The 22,069-nt window shown below is 39.4% G+C and overlaps 1 protein-coding gene across 4 annotated transcripts in view; it reads right to left on the bottom strand.

The window, feature by feature from the left end:
* The window catches only part of APP (amyloid beta precursor protein), a 248,267-nt gene that overhangs the window by 39,989 nt on the left and 186,209 nt on the right, over window positions 1-22,069 (bottom strand). For all 4 annotated transcript variants that reach the window (XM_069000240.1, XM_069000242.1, XM_069000239.1 and 1 more), the window contains 4 exons: window positions 21,513-21,587; window positions 20,267-20,425; window positions 10,646-10,774; window positions 8,460-8,559 (listed from right to left, as the gene is read on the bottom strand). In XM_069000240.1, coding sequence (XP_068856341.1) covers window positions 8,460-8,559; window positions 10,646-10,774; window positions 20,267-20,425; window positions 21,513-21,587 — 463 coding nt within the window. The remainder of the gene's footprint in view (window positions 1-8,459; window positions 8,560-10,645; window positions 10,775-20,266; window positions 20,426-21,512; window positions 21,588-22,069) is intronic.

Below are 22,069 nucleotides of genomic sequence, written 5' to 3'. Positions count from 1 at the left end.
AGCATAGCACTAGAAGCAAGAGGGAAACACTAATGAGAAAGGCTGAGAAGCCATTCTGCTTCATAAGAGTAAAAGCAGACTTAAAAAAAAATGTTTTATCTGTATCATCTCAAAAGTGAGTGCTGAGCTTTTGGCTTTTTACTGAAGACACAAAAGAACAGGCTATCAATTCAGAGCAAATCTGTAGCTATAAGGTAATCCTAACTTAAAATGCTTTTTAAAATCAAATATATCCAGTATTCCAATTTAAAATAATACACACACTCCTAAATAGACAACATTTTCATACAATTATAAACCTACTACTAGCAGAAACAAGGCTCTCCAAGACAGAATTTCCCAGTCTATTGTCTTGACACCAGAAAATGACTGGTGATTTAGAAGAAAATCCTGATCAAATCTATATTTCCATGTGTATCCAATCAAATAAGAAAAAATAGGAAAGACCACAACCAATAATTGGACAATTACTCAAAGTTTAATGTTTTTTTTCCATTGTGCACAAGTAGGCTCTAGACTCTTCCAGAGGGGAATCAAAAGGAGTTGTTAAGTGGACACTGTCTCAACCTCAGCCTGTTGCCCAGAGTGGTCTCATGATCATGAACTTCCTGTGGGATCTGTACTGTGGATAGCAACTTGCTATTAAAAGAGAACTGCCTATGAAAAAATACTTCAGGCTACAGTAATGGAAAGGACATGGAATAAGGTCTTCAAGAAGGATCTATTAATGAAGGGCAAAGTACGCTCACCATCAGCTCCTGAAGAAAATCAAGGCAACACCTTTAAACCTCTCCTGCAAATAGATGAATTATTTAGAGTGATAAGATTTAAATACTCACTGAAATAGCAGATGCTCATAAAATTTAAAATATACTTTGTTTATAAATTACAGGTCCACGATTATTATCAGTTTTCAGTTCTAACACCTAGATCATGAGACCAGATTTTTTAGAGGTGCAAGTGAAACAGAACAGCATTATTCAAACCAGAGGAAAATATTCTCTTAATAAACTTAGTCACTTTTATTAACTTTTTATTCTGATTAAATTTCTGAACTGGAAAACAAGATGTCCCATATCTTTCCCTGATGAAAAAGCCACCCCAATCCAAAGCCACCTGAAGCCATTTGTCCTTTTCCCAGTATCTTTGAGCCCTGGAGGAAGCTGGCTCTTTTACTGACTGAAGTCATGTTCACAATATTTACGAGATGGAAAGAGGGCTTGTGCACACAAAGATCAGGATTCATGTCTTTTCTGGAGAACATTAGTGCCCATGATAGGACACAATAGCCCATTTAGCTACAAAAGATGGGGAGGATATAGTACATTGCTAATGAAAGCACTTCAGAATATCAGCATCAGTGAAGTGCATTTTTATCTATTTTAATCATCTACAATTCTCTGCCTAATTTCCTGTAACAGTTAAATAATCTTGACAAAAAATAAGAAATGCTTAGAAGAAGAAAATGTTGCCTCCCCTCCCCTCCCCACTCCTCCCCTCCCCATTCCTCCCCATTCCTCCCCATTCCTCCCCTCCCCTCCCCTCCCCTCCCCTCCCCTCCCCTCCCCTCCCCTCCCCTCCCCTCCCCTCCCCTCTCCTCTCCTCTCCTCTCCTCTCCTCTCCTCTCCTCTCCTCTCCTCTCCTCTCCTCTCCTCTCCTCTCCTCTCCTCTCCTCTCCTCTCCTCTCCTCTCCTCTCCTCTCCTCTCCTCTCCTCTCCTCTCCTCTCCTCTCCTCTCCTCTCCTCTCCTCTCCTCTCCTCTCCTCTCCTCTCCTCTCCTCTCCTCTCCTCTCCTCTCCTCTCCTCTCCTCTCCTCTCCTCTCCTCTCCTCTCCTCTCCTCTCCTCTCCTCTCCTCTCCTCTCCTCTCCTCTCCTCTCCTCTCTCCTGCGCTGAAGCAAAGGACCTATTTTACTAGCAGACAGAGCTGAGTCTCTTAAACATAAACATAAAAAACACTCTCACTGTGAGGGTGACCAAGCACTGGCAATTGGGTCTGGGTGGCCTTGCTTTAGCAGAGGGAATGGACCAGATGTCCTCCATCTTCCAGAGGTTCCATCCAACCTCAGCCATTCTGTGCTTCTGTGACATTGGCTGATTCCCTACACAAATGTCATACATCACCTTACTCCAACAAATGGCATCTTATTATTTATGGTCTTTAAATAATTGTAAGAATATTTTATAGAGATAATAAAGTGGCAAAATGGATAGCTTAGTAAAGACCATAGGCTTCTGATGATTAAACAAAAAAACAACACTTCGAAAAAAAAAAGCTTAAGAGTGTGTATACATATGTATATGAATTAGTCAAATGCTTTTTAAAAAAAGTCCTTGGGCGGAAAAGGTCTTATTTGCTCATCAGGCACTCCACCTGGGCCATATGTCAATATTTAAGCATACAAAATCTATCTCAATGTTGCTGTGGAAAGTTTAACACAGAATTCATTTGCTTTTGTGGAAGAACTCAGCTGTTTTTAACCACTGATGCAGCAATATAGAATCCTAACAAGTCATCTTTTCAACTGAATGCCATAGGCCTCCAAGGGAGAATATTAAAGGTATATAACCACTTCACAGAAAATTCAAAATTTTCTTTGAAAAGCTAAGTTTACTGGATACACATAAATATGTCAAATCAATTATGGGGAGAAAGCACAGGCACAGTTAGTGCTGGAAGTCACTTCAGGGTACCTATGCAAATACACATTTTCTGAAGGCTGCTTTTGACTGCTTGTTCCAGTTGCATTATACGTATCGGCACAATGGGCAGAGCAGAAGGGCAGGAATGTGGGCTTGTATGATACAGCACAGACACACCAAACATGCTCTTTAAAACTAGACAGCAGGTTTTACAGAACCTTTGGTAAGACCTACATACAACTGTCCTACTTCCAGAAACTCTGTTTAAAGTTTACTGAGAAATTTTGGTGTGGTGTAGCTATCCAACAAATCTCAAGAGAAGACCTGCTGTCACAGAAAAATGTGCTGGTTTTAAAGAGATGAGGGTGGAAATTCAATACTTCTGCTTTGGCAAAGATGATGCTTCCTTGCATCCAGAACTGAACACTCGCCTACACAGTACTAGTCAAGTGCCTGGGGCAATTTAGAAATGACAATTTCATTGATCTCCAGCATGGCAGAAAGTATAAAACTGAAGAGGAATTGTCCAGCTTTCCTCAGATATGGGTTTTTGCTAGTACTGCAACTGCTCACTCTATTTACATTGTCTGGATGAAGCACATTCATCAACTGGTGCAAAACCCAACTGCCCTGAGGATGAGCAACATCATTCCTTATCTTTCTCTATGCCAGTTCACTGAACATGGTCTGTCCCAGTGCAGATAAATCCTGGAGTGCTAATTCATTCACCTCAACAACACTCTTTTACTTTACCAGAAAAAAAATTAAGGCATTATAAGGACTCTGATGCATGCCATTATAGCATCAATCAGATGCTACCAGTATTGCCTCTAGTTTTAGAGAAAGGCTAGAACTGGTTCCTATTAAGCAGCCTAGAACTGCCACCTCCACAAACAAAAAGCAATTTTAAGAATTTTCTAGTCTAACGCACTCAAATTGAGTTACAAGGTAATCACCGTTCTTAGTTGGTATGAACTACACCATTCTGAATGATCCCATTACAAGACCCTTGGAAACCTTTAAACAAGCTTTTGACACAGTCAATGTATGTCAACTTCCCTTTATTATTCTGATACCTTGATATGGCATCCCAATTTCAAATAAAGGTTCAGAAATCCTAAGTATTGCTTCAAAATATTAAACATTTTTGAAGGTGGAATTCTTCCCATCAGGTAATTTTAAGACAGAAGGACAAGGAAGAGTTACAGAAAAACAAGACACTGAGAAGTCCCATTGCAGTCTGAAAGACATTACTAATTATGTTTTCAAAACATAGCATTTTAAGGGAGAGGATGAAGAAAACAATCACAAAACAAATGGCACCAAACAAGACACAGAATTTCCTTTTGCAAAGCCTTCAGGAGCATGTTTTGGTTTTGCAGTATCAGTTCCCAAGCCACCCTGGTTGTGGTTTTGAACTGTCAGCCCGCGGCAAGAAATTAATGCCCTTAAACCTCTTAAGAAGGATACCACAGAATGATTTGGAACAGCATCCTAATTCAACTCATGGCAAGAAATGCAGCAAGGCTGTGGATTGACTACAGGTCAAAATTACAAGCTATAAACAAGGAATCAAAATTTAGTTTAATAAATGCTGAAAGGCCAGAACCAGCTGAGGTAGCGCTAACTTTGCCCTCAAGACAGGTATTGGGCCTGATGATTAAAGAGGAAGTGTTAAAAGAAAGGAAGTTGTCAGACATCTTAAGTCTGCAGCTTGTCCTGCTTCTAAAAACACTTAAAAAAATATTCAAAGGAAGTTGCAAGGCAAATGTCAAGAGGCAAATGTCTCTTGTTTCAAATTTTGTCATGCTAAGCTGGAGCACACAAATGCTTAAAATAGCACATGACACACAGCACACTACATGCATGTGAAAGCAGGCACTGATCTGGGGTCAGCCTGGGTTTGCCTTCTCTTCTAGGCACGTAATGTAGGTGTGGCATCCGGAATATGCTGCAGAAGAACAGGACAGGCTGAGTGGAACTGAGTAATAACATAACAATAGTTTGATTTTATTTGTCAGGGGTCAGATGAAATAATATTCTTTTACTTATTGCTCATAACTGAATGCTTCTGAGCTTAGGTACAATACTGCTATGGTATTACTACAATGCTTAATATTTCCTCAGTGGCGGGCTAGAAAAGCTGAAGCTGAGAACATCAGTTTGGAAACAAGTAGCAAAGACAGAATTAAAAATTCAGATCACTGCCTGCCCATGTGACTGATCCACAAACCTCTGACATAGTTTCTGATTCAGAAGCTGTGCCTGCTGTGCCACTATCTGCAATAAATTGCCTTTTATATACATGGATAAGCAATCTAATCAAATAAGGATTTAAAGCAGGATGTGCTCAAAGGAACTGCTAATTTCTCTTAAAGTCTGCTATTGCTTTTTCTGGGTTTCCATACATATTAAATAGTATATGAGATTTATCAGAGGGAAAAGGTGAGTACAAATACCTAGGAGGGCAAATTATCTTCTCAGATTTTTTTTGTGCCACTCTCCTATTCATGGGGCATACTCCTGCTCATAAGAAACTCCATCAATCGCCAAGAACTGCATCAATTGCCAAGAGTGACCTGGTTTTTAGCACATTTGCATCACGGCCCCTTGATAAATCATTTGCAGACAGAATGCCAAAGAGTCTCCTACCCAAATGACCTGCCTATTCTTTCCAAGCTTTGTCAGAACAGCCACGGTCAGGTGACCTCTTTCAGAAACTCTCAAACTGGCTCTTTTTCCCCTGCCCCAACATGAACAAGAGACAGCCAGCAATATCCTTCCTCACACATCTGGAATTTGCTGCTACATTACGATGCCTGAAACCCTAATGGGGCATTTGCACATCACGAATTGGTCAAATGCTTAGGAAGAAAGCCCTCACTTCAATTAAGTGCTGTTTTCTACCCTCTGGAGTGCTGTGAGTCTTCCAACTATCTATATGCTCCTGTGACACCCATTGTTAAAGCCAGTGGACATCAGCTGGTGATGGATACCTGCAGGTAAGGACTAGAACTCTTAAATTTTACCCTACATTCCTGACACCATCTTTGTTGGACTTACGAAAATAACAAGAAAAGGCTGCTCTTAAAAGGCATAAAAGCCCGTTTTAAGCATAAAAACTGGATTTTTTTTTTTGATTCCGCACACTAAAACAATGGCTGTAAGCCTGCCTTTTAAGGTAGGAACTTCAAACATAAGTCTGCATTTTAAAGAAACTTCAAATGTCCAAATGCTAGACTGATTTATCTGATCAACTGTGAAAAAATAGGTCATAATATTTCTAGCAATGAGAAAAATTGAGTGAAAAACAGCACAATATTAGACATAAGAAGAATTAAACCCATGGTACAAATTCACAGCACTCTAGATCTCGTTTATATTGCTGCTCATAGAGCTACTTGTTTGATTTTGGGAAAAAAACTACCTTTATCAGAGCTCTGTTGTCTAAAGCAAAGATTATCCATTCCTCAAGGTAAAAACTGTACATTAAGAACTCTGCAGCAGAGTGGAACTAGAAACTAAAACTATAATGAACAAAGAAAATCAAGTAAAACTATTTTCAACCATATCTCCTTATATGTAATTTATTATTCAGACATTCTGTGTGTGAGATGTTCTTAGCTTGTTTATTTTTCAAATTTTCTACTGACTCAGACTTCCTAAGTCAACGGTTCCAACAAAAGGTATTTAATGAAACATTTGTCTTTTTAATGAGGGTTGTAGTACTTCTTGGGAATGCTACAAAGTGAAGTTTTACTAGAAGTTTACTTCTCCACAGATTCTGTAGTTGTAATAGATGTCCTTTTCCATGGGTTTAGGAAGAGTACAGAGACTAAGAAATCCAGTAATTTCAGAACAGAATTTGAAACAGGCTGATCAGTGCTCAAAGCATACTGTCTCCTTGAACAGATGGGAATGACCTCCACAAACTTTCATTAAAACCAACATGTAAAACCAAGTATAGAGACAATATTAGCAACAAGAAGCATGTTGATACTGAAAGACACTTCATTATGGAAAACTATTTTATCTAGATCTGATATTTTACCCAGAAAAGATAGTATTTAATTTGTGCTGCTTAGTAACTCCCAGTTATGAGAACTTTGTTTTAATTGCTTTAAACTTTGCAATGCTTTGAAGAGTTTTTAGCACAACCTAAATCACAAAAAAAAAAAAAAAATCAAGGTAAGGAAAAATGACTCAAGACACTGTGACAGACATTTTCTTTGTGATTTCTTAGCTGCTCTCAACTTACCAGGAAATAATACATTACCAATTTTAGTCTCTTTTTGCCCCCTAAAAATTACTACTACATTTGAGATTAGGAGTCAGAGTTTTGTAAACCATGCAGCAGTTAATAGACTTTTGGTCTTATGTCACATCAAAGATGATTCTGAAATTCTTGTTCCATTTTAGTACTTAGAAAGGAGAACAAATTTACAAGAATGTCCTCAGCAACAAGCATTAACATTACTAAGAAGAGAAGAAATTTAAATTTGATGCAAAAACCCCAAGAGAATGATAGCAGTGCATAAAGAAAACTAACTGAGCATCTCAAGGACCTGACAGTATTGACATCTTTCTACAGAAATGATATGCTTTCAAATTATCAATAAGATGTTGTTCCTCCCTGAATGACTCTACACCCACAGACTGAGACTGTTGATTGTGCTTATAATTGTGGAGCATTGAAACACATGGTTAAGGACAATTACTAACCAGTTATTTTCTGGCTGCCTCCCAATCCCTTCCACAATTTCTTGATCTCATCTCCAGCCCTCTCAAGCAGAAGCACATCTCCATTGTAACTTATACTTCGGGCAAATGAATCCACCACTACTCCTTGTCCATGCCCCCCTGTGTCCTAAATGCATCCTAATCCTTATTGCAGTGGCATGCCTCCCTCCCTTGTGTTTTGAAGAAAACAGTGACTTATTTAGCTGGCTATTAGTGAAACTAATACATTAACTGCCATTTGGCAGAGTATTACAACTTTTGAAAAAAGCTGCTCCAAAAACAACTGTCCCATCTCTGGCCTTTACATTTAACCATGCGTTACTTTTCCTGAAGACACACATTAGCAACCTGATGTCCAAAACTGAGTGCAGTTGCCTTGCTGGAATAGCAGCACACAGCAGAGTCTGAGTGCTGTGCTGGAGATCTCTGTGCTGCCGCAATGCCATAGCCAAGCGCAGGAATCTGGATGGAAGGAAAGGCCAGTCCCCCTCACAGCTATCAGGAAACCATTACAGCTCTCAGGAAAGAGGCAAACATGAGACTGTTGCTACCTGATTCATCCACGGTCCAGCTTGTATGCTGGAAAAAATGGGAGGAGCAGAGATATCAATTTGATAACTAACCAAGAACTAAGTGTGTGACCACTAGGATACTGCCAAGTTGATACCTACACTTTTCTCAGATGCCTGGTTCTGCAACCAATTTTTTAGCTGAGGGATTTCCAAACTGTCTATATCATGTAAATACTTACCATGTAAATTAAATATCCAAAGGACAGGATTTGCTAAATCTCATTGTCAATTGCTGCATCCCTATAGCATGGAAGGCTCCAAATGTCAATTAACATATTTCAGGGAAGACAACAATATGATGATGCCACTGCATGGGTTATACAGGATTTGTCTTCCAAGGGTTCATTATAAGTTAATTCAAAATTTAGGAACATTGGCAGGTTTACTCTTCTATTTTCAGCTGAGGTAGTGTATCAATAGGAAAAGTGAGATGATGTAATTTTGCTTTTGGTGATAATTTCTCATCACAGAAATATATGTCTTTTTCTACATTAGTAGTTTGCATACCAACTTCATCCTGGATCTCCTCTGCCACAGCAGGCACATTATAGAGGAAGGAGAGAGACTGGTTCATGCGTTCATATATCACACGTAGATGTGTCATAACCTACGGAAACAAAAGTATTTGAAGGAAGGAATACTATGGACAATTTGACATTATCACAAATTTTATAGGTTATAGGAAGCAAGACAGTTTTCACTTGTGCAGGTATAAGATTTCAGAATCTATGTACCAAAATCTATGTACCAAAATTATCAAACCCATTACAAAATTCACCTCTCTCCTACAGCTGCTACAAAAATAGCGTTCTAGATGCTCTTCCATAGCAACCACCTGAAATCCTATGGAAATGCAGTAATTTAAAGTAGGGGTTTACATTTGCTGGGGGGCAGAACATGCACACAAGCAGCTATTGTGGCAAAAATCCACAGCCTCATTCTTCTTTCAGAAACATTTACATTTGCCTATACTCATAAGTTTTTCACATAACATGTAAACCAAGTGAGGCACAGTGATTACTGCATCAGAATGTTTCAGGTGATTGGTTTTATTTATTTATTGATTCATTTATTTTCTAATCCAAATACTGCAAAAAGAAACAGCTCTCCAAAGAAGAAAAAAAAACAGGTTTGTGAAACATTTGCCAACATTTTCAGCTGAAAAAAAAATATTTCCACCCAGAAGCATGACTGCGTCCTCTCATATGATTACAGCTCTATTGCCTCAAGTGCCTGCACATTGTTATGGGTTGAGTTATGACATCACATGACCTGTGCTCCCCCAGGGTACTCTTCACAAGTATCACCTTTCTTCAGTAGAAAGAGCAATTGAGGTGCATCTTAAAAGACTTAGAAGACTGACAGGATAATTAGGCCTAACAAGTAAAATGACTAGTTAGTCATTTTACAATCTTAATGAAACACCACCATGATTTCTTCAAATCCAAATAAAACATTTATGCTTTTGGACAAAATATTTTGTTTTCCATTTACCAATGAAAAACATTTCACAAACAGAACTTCCAGGCTACGTTTCCCCAACCTTCTGACCAATTCAAGATGCAAAGATCCTGTATCAATACTCATTCCTACAATGACACGTTAGGTAACACACCGCACTTCTTGTATTTATATGTTAGTTTCTGTTCTTCACAGTGCTGCTACACAACCTGCACTCTGCAAAATTCCACTGATTTTTGTTATTAAATAATCAAGTGACTTGGAAAAAAAAAGTCATGTTAGCTGCTTAAGGCAAGGCAAAGACAACAGTCACTGCAGAAGACTTTTAGAAGAGTGCATTTCTCACTCCAGCAATTTCAAGACAGCATGATCTCAATGTACACATTTGGCGGAAATAGGTGTTTGAAAATCTAATCTGCCATCCAGGGAGGTACATGGTTTTGATTTTTCTTTTAGTGATGTCAGTCAATTCAAAAACTGTGGCTGGAACAGTGCCTGCCATTGAATCCTATAGAGGGAACAGCAGCAGACTCCACAGATTCCAGCACACTGTTTTTACAGTTTATCCATTGTGACTCCAATTTTAATTGCTGCTTTGAAAGCCAGCTACATCTTCAATCTTGGGTGTTTTCTTTTTGCTTTCTTACCCTCTATGATTTATGAAGGCAAGATAAAAGCTGGTCCAAAACGTATACATTGAGGACTATAGTAACATTCAGCAGTTAAATGTCATGAACTACACTATTTTAAAAGAATGTATTAAGCTCAAGTGCATCACACTAATCACATTTATAGACAAGTGCCTCTGCAATGACTACAGAAAGGTTGGTTGCAGTCAGCTGGCTAGACCTCTTCTGGTTCTGCCAGCTGAGGGAAGCACAACCATGTGTTGTTGTTCAATCTAATACTGATGTTTTCCCAGAGGTATTATTTACCAAAGCACTAACAAAGACTGTCAGCATTAATGCTCTGGAGGGCTCCTCAGGACTTGTCCATGACTGACTCACTGTCCAGACAGATAGAAAACCTGTTTTTAATTCTTCTCAGAAGAAAAATCATACCCACACTACTATATCACTTTGCTTAAATCTTCTGATGGAAAGCAGATTATTTTTGATTGCATTTAAAGCTGTCCACTGACAGGAGTTCAGTATTTTTTTAAAAATAGGTTGACAGAAATTTCACAATAGTTATGAACTAACACAACCTCACTAACCATCAGTGGAGATTACCTGAGATCTGATTTGGGCAGCTTTCTTTGGGTCTACCATGCGGACGTGTTCAAAGTGTTTGAGAGTGTGCTGTCTGTCTTTCTGTTCAGCACGCACATACTTCTTCAGCATGTTGAATACGTGACGAGGCTACAGGGAAGAAAAAGAAGAAAAAACCATCAGTTGAGAAAGACACATTTTCATTTCTTGAGCTGGAGACGTATCCCAAGCCAAAAGCCTTTGGTGCTATCTTCTGAAGGCAGGTCTGACTTCTATAAGGAACATCCACTCAACTGAACACCATCAGGATGCACCATTAAATAGTAGCTGTAGGCAGTAGGCAATGTTCCTGAGGAGAGTGTTCAGATTTTCTATGTTTCTATGAATAATCAATCCTCAGACTTGACTGCAAAACTTAAGGAAAAAAAAAATTCACAATATTCCTGCCCTGCCACTACTGCTACTCGACCAGAGGAGAAAACAAAGAGGAAAAGAACCACTGAGCTGAGGTACAGAATATACACATGCAGAACATGTAACTGACTAAAAACCCATAAGAAAAAAGAGACATGTGCCCAGTCTTCTGAAGTTTCTCAGCTTAGATGCCAGATTTTGTAAAAATGTTAAGTCTATTGCAAGTAATTTTAATTAGTAAAACCTACTAGATATGCACCTTCAGACACATAATTGAATACAAAGAAAAGATCAGCAGCTGAAGGGAACTTGAAAATATACATAGTGATGGCAGAGCACTGAAGGCTAAGACGTATTCTTGTGTACTTTCCTGCTCTGCACAATAATACACTGCCAAAACAGGAAGTGTTCTCCAGCATCCAGCTAAGATATCCATTTTTAACTCTGAGATTATGATGGATACTGGAAATGCACTCACCTTCCCTCCATTTTCGCTTGTGGAGCTGTGCTTGTGCATCCTATCTAAAGCTGCTGAGCAGTGAGAAGGAATAGAAAGGTGACCTTACTGTGAAGCAGATTAAAGAATGAGCAGCTTGTCTAGGCACTGACAGTGACACAGGGAAGAAGGTGTGGAAGTGATAAAATAAGTGTCAGAAGCTCTGTGCACAGCTTTCCAAAGCAGAAAGAACTGTGGGCGAAGGTAAGTTTTAAGAAGGCTTAGATTCATGGACAAATATAGAGCCTAAACTGATTTAACATTTACACGAGAGATGAATACTAAGATATGGAGTCCAAAGATTTCAGAATCTCTTCAGTATAAGAGAAGGAACAGATTAAAAAATGTCAGAGGAAAGTAAACCAAAGGTTATTTGGAGAAGATATGTCAGACAGAAACAGAGAAATGTGAAGCCATTTCCTGCCAAAGAATTAAACTTAATGTCCCCATTGCTGAAAATTCATATATGAGGAAAATAACTCCAAGTCCCCAAAGCCAAATACTCTCAGATGAATTGCAAGAAACTGTGGACAGATACTGGAAAGTGAGTAATCCTCACAACTTTGTGGTAACGGTGAAACAACTGAAATGTCAACTGTAAAGCTTTATCGAAATGAATGCTAGGAGACCAGAAAGTTTAACAACAAGAAAATTTTGAAGACAGAAAATTTAGCTAACTTTCCTGATAATTCAACTTTTCTTGCCCCCAAGACACATCAAGGTAACAGACTAGGGTAGACTAGACAGAAAAGGTTTTATTTTAATTTTTTTTTAAGAGATATTCCATGTTAAGTATCATGTCTAAAACCAGAAGGGAATAATTTTTGTTTTCCCATAGCGTATGTGTATTCACTGGAATGTGTGAATGAGACTTTACAAGTAGACTTGTTAATAGGACAACAATATTGAAAATACCTAACAAATACCACTGACAGCAGCAGTAGTCACTTGGGTACATTGGCAGTCCACTTTCAGTGCCTTTTCTAACACTGAGAAATGTCCCAAACATATCACTATAAAGGAGAAATGGAAATGTGTTCCTCCAGCATGTCTGACCAAGAAAGCTTCCTGTGATGGCAGCAGAAATCCATAATTCAAGTTTAGGACAATTAAAGAATATTTAATGCAAGGTGTTTCCTTAGAGGGGCAGGCTTTTTCTCAAGCAGGAAAAACACCCCAAAAATCCACTAGAAACTCACTGTGTGTAGGAATACAATCCTAGGGAGTTTCAGTGTTTTGGTTTTAAAACCATCCATATGCACGCTTCAGCCCTGCTGGTGATCTCACATGGCCTAAAAGCTTGTGACATTGCTTCAACAACAGGTGATCCAGAGCTAAGATGTCCTTGTGAAGCACTGTATCACCTGGCACAGGCACACAAGGCTTTCCTGGTCAGCAGGGCATTATTGCACTACACACAAGCTCCCAGGGTGTATGTAGGCATCTATGGAAAGAACAGGATTCCCTGAATGGAATGCTGAGTCCTGAGATACATATGTACCCAAGATCCCGTGATGTAGAAGTTGAAATGGATTAGAAGACTTACCACATAGACTTTTTATTGCCAAAAATGTCTTTTTTGTGACCTTTAGGAAACATGCCCAGCCCCAGCTGGGTCATTTCCACATGGATCAAAAATCCCCAAAAGGTGGTGGTATCTCTTGAACATCTGACACGAACTAAACCAGCTCTTCTTCCCTTCTGGAAGTCTCAGCTACACTGGATCAGGTCAGACCTTCAACTTGCCCAATTACTTCGCAGCACTTCTGCCTCATGGCTTCAGGGCTGTGGCTGGAGGCAAAACTGCTAGATTTGGTGATGAACAATGACAGCTCTTCACTGGGCTTTGCATACCCCAGTGTGGCATACACCATAAATGAGGACCATGTTCTACAGTTGAATATAACCTAGACTGCAAAAACAAACTTAAAAAATTATTTGATAATTTTCTTCTTGATGCAGAAAGCAGTAGACTTACTTCTTGCAGAGTTTTGACAAATTTCTGCATCAGCAAAAGCAGTTCACCTCAAGTCCCACCCTCTGCGTTGTACTTCATACCCATTTTCTTTTAAATGTCATTATTGAGTGAACTGATTCTACTTAAAAGCCCCACACATACAGCCACTTTTTGAAGAAGTACTTCCGTTGCCAGATTAAAAATTGTTTTCAACTGGTGGGTTAATACAATGCTCATTCTTCAAAAACCACTGGCCTACGGAATTGCAAAATGCTTATTCTGTAGGAAGAAGAACTGGAAAGCAACAAGCCCAGTTACGACATTTCAAGGAAATCACTATCATATATATGTTTCTTCTAGGAAAACCTATGAATATGTATGTAAAATATAGTATCTAAACAGTACTCAGCATGCACAATTTAGGAGGAGATATCCCCTCATGCATCTGGCTGAATAAAGAATGCTTGCTTCTTAATGCTATGCTAGTGTTAAGGAGTTTTTATTTTTACTGATTTTTGGTAACACTTTCAGCAGGATTCACACCCAAATGTAATACACGAAGTAGTGGTATGAACTCCTATGATGGCAGAACAGAGGGGCCACAAGAAATGGTCTAGGTCAAGCACAGAGATAGGGAAAGGCACCACAGGCTGAGGAGATGCACCCAGACCCTGTGTCTGATGCCATTATATCCACAGCTGTCTATTACTTCGACCCTAGGCAGGAAACTTCAGACTAAATTATAAATCAAAGTGGTTCTATTATCAGCTAAATTAAGTTTCCAAGGCCTCAGCTCTGACATGTCTATGACAGAAGAACAAGTGGCTGACATATCTTTGGGCCAGCTTGGCACCTCTTGCTCTTCTTAAATAATGTACCAACCACCAAAGTTCTTTAAAAAATTCTGGGTCTAACACTTGAAATTCTGCGATGTGTTTTGCCAGGGAAAACTGTGCACGTTTATGTCTGTAACTGTCTTAGTAAAAGACATCTCACAGAATAACTTGGATCAGCCACCAGTGGCTACCTAAGCCTCATGAAATAATTCCACTATTTTCAGTGATCTGTACCTGTTTTGTTGGCTTGTTTCCTTTTTTTTTTGTTTTGGTCTTCCTCTGAAGGCAACCAGGATACTACTGATGACATTGGTGACTGTCATTTAGGCAGTGTCAAGAATGGCTAGTGACTTCCTAGGCAACAGGATCCAGCACCAAAGTGAATACATTTTATTTCATTAACTATGCTCATTAGTTAGGAATAATATGGCTACTGTGTACTCCAAAACTCTGGACTGGCTGGTAAGAAGCTTAAATCCACAGTCTCATGGCACACACTCACTGTTCAGGCAAACGCAGCAAAAAAGACACACCTAATAAGATGTGAACCTACCAGCTATTTTAAGCACATACTGTAACACTGTTTGCTCCCATCAAACTCATTCCAAAGCTCCCCCTTCCCACAGATTCAAACAACTGTTTTTATCTACAACTAAGTACAGATTGATTGTACTCCTTCTTACAAGCTATTGTGACTGTCCAACAGATGTGCTCAAGTCTTCAGGTATTTTATAGCTATTAGTTTAAAATCCTGTTTATTCTGGAGAATGTTGTCAAAGTACTATTTTATATAGCTTTCCTGAGTACATGGGGACTTGCATGCATTCAATACATTTGGTACAAAGTAGACAGGTTCACAGACAATGTATGTGGGCTACATAGGCTACCTAGGGTGACAATGTGCCATTAAGAACTAATGTTCTACCTACAGCTGTAGAGAATATGCCTTGTCTCTTATTTGGAAGGTGATTCTTTCTGTGGTCTTGTATATGAGATCTAAAATGCCCACAATCCAGTTTCTAGCAAGTTATATATAAACACACACCCATAAATACATATAAATATTCAGATGTCCCCCCACCATGATCTCTATACTGATCCTAATCTGTTATTTCAGATTTTAAGGGAGTGATGAAACAGTGCAGTTTCATTGGGCTTGGAAAATGGAAATTTCAAGTGTAGTTTGCATGGCTAAAATCTATCCTCATGAAAAAAAAAATCTCTTTGTGGAAATCCAAAATACTTACTACAGAGAAACCACATAAAAACCATATTAAAGCACTTCTGTGTGTTGAAAATACAACTTCCTGGCTTTCTGCCATGGAACTTCCATGGGAAATTCTGAGCTGGCTTGTCATTTTGATCAAAATTCATTCTAAATCAGAGAGGAAACTTCACAACGCTGTATTGTGCTATTTAATCTTGCCTTTAGAGAAAAATCAATCATCAGTCCCTTCCAATTACTACTCTTGGAATGTGCAACAATTGCTGCTTTTCATTCACTATTCTGAATACCTTGGGTACCATATTCAGTACATATTTCACTTGCTTCATTATTAACTTGCAGGTCATGTTTCATCAAGGAGAAGTAGCTCATTTTAGAAACATTCAAGAAAAGTTGGACAGGATGAATGCAACACTTACTCATGAGCAAGACAAATCCCCATACAGATACCTCCTCCTGTGGAGTTAAAGATGCCTTCATAATTTCTGCTAATTTGTAACAAAACATGTTATCTCACACATCAAAATCACATGGCTATAACGGTGCCCAAGACTTACATTTGCCTCCCCTCTCAAGGACGCCTCCAGGGGCCAAATAAAATGAAAACTATTTGACTCAATCTCATTATTTGTTTTTTAGTATTTCAACTTACTGAACTTCGACAAATTAAGACAAATTTTGGTTCTGCTCACTATTTTAAAACTCTTAATTCTAGATATAACGAACGTGCCAGGGTTTAAAACAAGACACTCTGGATTTATTTACACAAGAGCTTCAGAAGGCACTGGAAAATGGAATTAGGTGATCACATTTCTTGAAATCTGACTTCGTATAAAAACAGAGCTGAAATCCATACTATTTCACAAAAAGCCTTCAAAATTAACTATATGTGAAGAATTCCACAGCTGGAAGTTTATGGGTTTGGAGTAGCAGAGTTAAAGGGTGGAGTATTAGAGCTGGACTGTTGTTTTCCTGCTGCAGAAGAGGATTTTATCACCAATTCAGCAGCAACATTTTGGCCTGCTTCCAACTGCATATTTCCACAGCAACCTTCTTAGACTCAGGAAATGCTTTAAGCTTCCCAAACACTGAGGCATTGAGCATGGACCCCCCCTGCAGATTCCTCTTCCCTGTCCAAATAGCCAAACCTGACTAGTTTCAACCCGTGCTGTGCTCTCTCTGTTAACAGACACTACTCCTAAGCATAAAAGGTACCAGAGTAAATTCTGAAGAAAACATGGAAAAAAAACCCAGATAGATTAACGTACATGCTAGGGTTGATCTTAATGATCCTGCTCTTCTCAGCAAGAATTTACATTTCAGTAAAATAGTGCTGAATTAGAAGAGAAGCATTTTAAACTGATTTTAACGATTACATGCTAACTTTAATCTATGTACAAAGTAAAGAGGTTAATTAATTCCCTTTCAAAGTTTTCCTGTATGTTTCCCTCTCCTGAAACACTTTATTTCATCAATTTTCTTTTCTGCTTGTCTTTGTCACCCATCACCAGCTTCCCACAGATAATGCGCCTCTCTTACCAACAAAGATTAAAAAGGGAGACATAAATCCACAAAAATTTGACATGCTCTTGAAAGAGGGAATACAAGCACATTACAGAATTAATCTGCTCACAGAGAATGACAGATTTGAATTCACCTATTTAACATACAAAATGAAGGGGAAAATTTCCAACTGTTTTAAAAACTAGAGGCATATTACTTCCAGCTGCTACTAATCCTCCTCTCCTGTAGTAAGCCCATCAAGCAGGATGAAACAATACAGTATTTTGACACTGGATACTGAACAGCTGCACCCCATTTTCAAAGGCAGTGAAGTACAGCAGCAGAGCTAAGCTGCATCAGGAATCAGGAATGAGGATCAAATTTTGAGTTTCTGGGCAGCCTGCATGACAGTGCTTCTGAGAACAGAACAAGAGTACAAATATTTGGTTTTGCTTGAATTTATTTTCTTGTAGACCCTGAAACTATGCAATTTCATCTCTCTGTGCTCCCTCTCTCCCTTGCTGCCCTGAGTGGTACTCACAGGCACACACCTCTGACACTGGCCCTGGGCAATCATCTGTGTAACACGTGAAAAAAACCTGCAGTTACAGTTTTTGATCTGATACAGAAGCTATTCACAAAGGAGTCACAGACTTTTTTAACCCTCCTAACTGCATGCAGCACTTCAATTAAAAAGTCTAATTCATTTTTTAAAATTTAAATCCAAATTCTTCCTCACAACTTTAGAGAAAGAGACTCCATCACTTAAAATATTTAGAATCTATTTTTGCAGTAAACAACTAATAGCAAACCATTTGACTTGAAGCAGACTGTGAAGGGGGTTCTTAAAAATAGTTTGAGAACTCCAGAACCCCCCACTCCCACACCTTTTCTAATAATACTTTAAAAGTTATCAGGAGGGTTATGAATTACTCTCCCAAAGATAACACAACTGCATCAAATGCACTTCTACTTTACTAGGGAACTGCCAGAGCATAATACAGCTAGGGTATGAGAGCTGAATTTTCCATTAATCCCATTTTCTCTTTGGCTAGGCAGCCAAAGTTTGGATTCACTGTGTATTCAAGTGTATTTAGATTTCCGGCTCCACATGCTGCAAAGCAGTTAGTGGACAGGATTAACTCATTAGGTTGTTCAGTTATCATCAATCACTCCCCAGGTTTCACCCTCTTTCTTAATACAATCAGACAAATCCTCCTGCTGAATTCAAGGTCAGTGTTTTCAAGTGCTTTGGCACACACTTGACCAAAAGTTCAACACCTAAACTGTCATCAGCTACAGAGCATACAACCAAAAAATGCTAAGGCAAGGACAATACCATCTACAAGACTGACCAAGGACTTGTTTTAAAGACATTATTTTTTAAACTGTTCACCCCTGTTATTTTGAGATGAGTCCCTGTCTGGTAGCACCTTCAGCTGATGTTACCTCCATGCTTGCTGCCTGCTCCTTTCAGAATTATTGGCTACTGTAGGACATATACTCAACAGAGGATGCACTTCAGTCTTTTAAGCAGTACCTTCAAAACTTACTTTTACTGGACTCATGTCACCTTTCAGGTCTGGTGCTCTCCCCCTGACACAGGAAATGTATCAGTAATTAAAATGTCCTGGGAGCTGACTATAAGCAACACAAGCACAAAATGCAAGTTTTTCTGGTCCCAAAGTCACTGTTAACATTTTTGCCCCTTAGAGTTCTGCAGCTGAAGTTTACTTTGTATCTTCTGCATTCCACATTTTGGCAGCTGTAGAGACCTTTCTGCTGTTGTGTGTGGTCCTCATCATACCCTTCCACAACCGCAGATACCTGTAGAACCAAGCTGCCAGCCTGATATACACACAGCTCAAAAGCAAATCATTTTACTGGGGTACTTTTCAGACAGGATTACATTTGTACAAAGCTCAACTTCAAAGCAGGAAAGCTTGGCTCCAAAGCCAAATGTGAAACCCTACCTTTGGTGAACTACCCAAACCCACACCGCAAGACAGCAAACATGACCTGCAGCCAGTCCATGTACTCAACTCACCTCAGTTCTGAGCCACAGACTCCAGTTTCCTAAAAGAAGCTGCATCCCAACCTATAACTTGCTAACCTGTCTCCTAATGAGTTCAAGCCTTTCACTACCCTCACTGTGGTCAGAGGTCATAACATGCAAGTCACACTCAGGCCAAATAACATCCTCTACCAATTTAACATAGACTAGCTTCATTTTCCACTAATTACTATATTGCAAAATACACAGAAGCTCTTCACACAACTATCCTGAAGTTACCCCATGACACTTTTATCTAAGTAAAGGATTTTAACTTTTACTTGGCATACACAGTAAAAGCAAGAGAGTTTTGCACCACAGGATGGAGAAAAAAGTTCAATAATGATGATGATTATGATAAGACGATGATCAATTTTCCATGGTTACCAAATATGCAGGTTTCTCCTCAGAAGGAAATTTACTGAGAATATGTAATTTAATCATGTTAGCCATGTTGGTATAACTCCCAGTGAGGTCAAATTCCCTAAAAGACTCAGCAGTGTAACAATGTTTTTTCAATCTAGGAAGTGTTTAAGACGCCAGATATATAAAACAATGTACTGCTTTCCCCCAGTCTTTTTGCAAATTCTCTTCCCTCTGGAGGTCACTGACCAGCTATTGTGGTATTGAAAACAGGTGTCAGAGATACAGTCATTAAATTCCATTCAATCTGCAATCTGAATGTACATGTTTACACCCGCCAATAGCCATCACATCCAAAGCAGACAATTTCGAATTGCTAGAGTGCTAACTTCATGCCATTCAACAATCCTCACAAGATCTTTCACCAAACACTTCAACAGTTCAACAAACAAACCAAAAAATCATAACTATCCTATCTTTAGGCTCCATGTTGTCATGATGAAGTACCCTAATGTGCACCACTTGAAGGGACACTTCATCCTCCTCGTGCAGGATCTGTCAACAGCTACAATTTCTGACAACCAAATCACTTCCATGTGATTTGCTTAAGTATCTTTATGTATGTATCTATCCATCGACAGGTATGCACATGGGGAGTTTGTGCAAACTGTCTGACTGCTGTCGCAGCTCTTGCACAGTGAGCACGCTCCCAGCTGCATGGGCAGAACTGTATTTCCTCCAGGACAACTACAATGATTTTGACACAGCTGGCAAAGTTTGTGGTATCGCACTCACCCTGGGTGGGACAGTCTGCAGGGCTGTGATGTAGTTCTCCAGAGCAATGCGTCGACGGTCATTCAGCATGGCTTCCACTCGCGCCATGTGAGTCTCCACAAGCTGCTGTCTTTCATTTGCTGCTTCTTGTTCCAGTGATTCCACTTTCTCCTGGAAATGCTGAAAAAAACACCAATCACAACAGAAACAGAGAAGACATCAGCATAGGCCAGCATACGTGAACACCTCTGTCTGCAAAGCACCAAAATCCTTCCCCATTGTCAATGTAGTTTGGCTCCCAGAAATTCTGCACTGCACACACCTTTTACTGATTTCGGTGTGAACTGCAGTGCCCTGTATTCAGGATTTTATTAATCTAATAAAAATGTTCCTGACATGTCCAGCACAACCACCAGTGAATCCTTCGTTTGCCCCAAGACAGAGGTTCAGCACCACAGAAATTGTGCCTGGGGGAGGGTGAAGTTTGGCAAGTGTACACCCCTGCCATTGAGAGCATTCAACACAACTTCATGAGCAAATCTACACAGGGAGAAAAAAATGTCCAGCCTGAAAAGAGTAACTATAATTTCTTGTAAACTGGCCGCCAGGAAGAAAAATTGAGCCCAAACTTATTCCAGTAAAGGAAAAGATTGACTGAATAAAATGCACAGAGAGTAAAGCTGTGGGACCTAATGTGCAAACCAATCTGGTTCTGAATGTTTCCTTTTTATAGTTGCGCATTGAAAACATTCCAGCAGTACTGAATAATACCTGACAGTGGGACTCAAGGAGTGTCTGGCTTGTCAGAATTTTTGAATTATAATACATTTTGGATAAAATAATTTTTGGCTAAGGGCTTCTTTCAGACAAAACTGATGGCGATTCCTTCCTTAGATCACATTTTCCATCTCTGCTTTGAGCTTAGGTCCTGCAGTTTGTATTAGTTTGTCATGGCCTAAATTTTGATAGGAGCCTGTGGGAACTGAGTTTTCAGTTCTCACTGAAGGCAAATCTAAATTCAAGTGGAATTCTACCTCTCCATGCAGTCAGGAGCGATGTCCTGCACTGCTGTTCCACGGATTGGCTGCAAAGTACAGAGACACCCAGCAGCCACTAACAGCAGGAAACAAACACAGCAAGAGAAAAAAAGAGCAGAGAATAACATTAAATCTCCATAAAGTAGACTATAAAATTACATCACACCCAGCTCCCCATGCATCTTAACTGGGGCCCCAGCCGGTAAGGTTGTGGTTGCATTTTCCTTTACCTGGATAACAGCTTTCTTGTCAGCCTTTGGCAAGTTCTTTGCTTGGCGTTCTGCCTCTTCCCACTCTCTCATGACCTAATGAACAAAACAACGAGTGTGACTTTCCTATTTTCCTCTCTTGTCCCAGGGCTTAGCAGCAGCCAAGCACTACAGCTCCAAGAGTCATATTTTTACATTACTCTCCTCCTTTTATCTCTAGAAAAAAAGGCAGTTACAACATTTAATGAAGGTAGGATCCTGTTATTAAATTAAACAAAGACAGTACTTGTGTGTCTAAACACTGCCGAACTCTCACAACTCCACTGTGAAGGAACACAGCTGTTAACCAGCCCTCAAGCAAGGGAAGTGGCGATCTCCACGGGTGAACACACCAACCCTTTTTCATCTCAGACAGAAAGAAAACCAATTCTTCCTATCCTTGGACAAAACGAGTGAATTTCAACTCATTCCAATTGGATCATGCCACCTTTTCTGGCACCATAAAACCTTTTAATTTATTCAGGTTGCATCTCTGGCCTGAGTAGGGCAGATCAAAAATTACACATAATTCATGCTAG

Source organism: Aphelocoma coerulescens, unplaced genomic scaffold, assembly GCF_041296385.1.
Source record: "Aphelocoma coerulescens isolate FSJ_1873_10779 unplaced genomic scaffold, UR_Acoe_1.0 HiC_scaffold_78, whole genome shotgun sequence".
NCBI lineage: Eukaryota > Metazoa > Chordata > Aves > Passeriformes > Corvidae > Aphelocoma > Aphelocoma coerulescens.
Note: the sequence above shows the minus strand (reverse complement) of the source record. Positions and strands in the feature narration are given on the sequence as shown.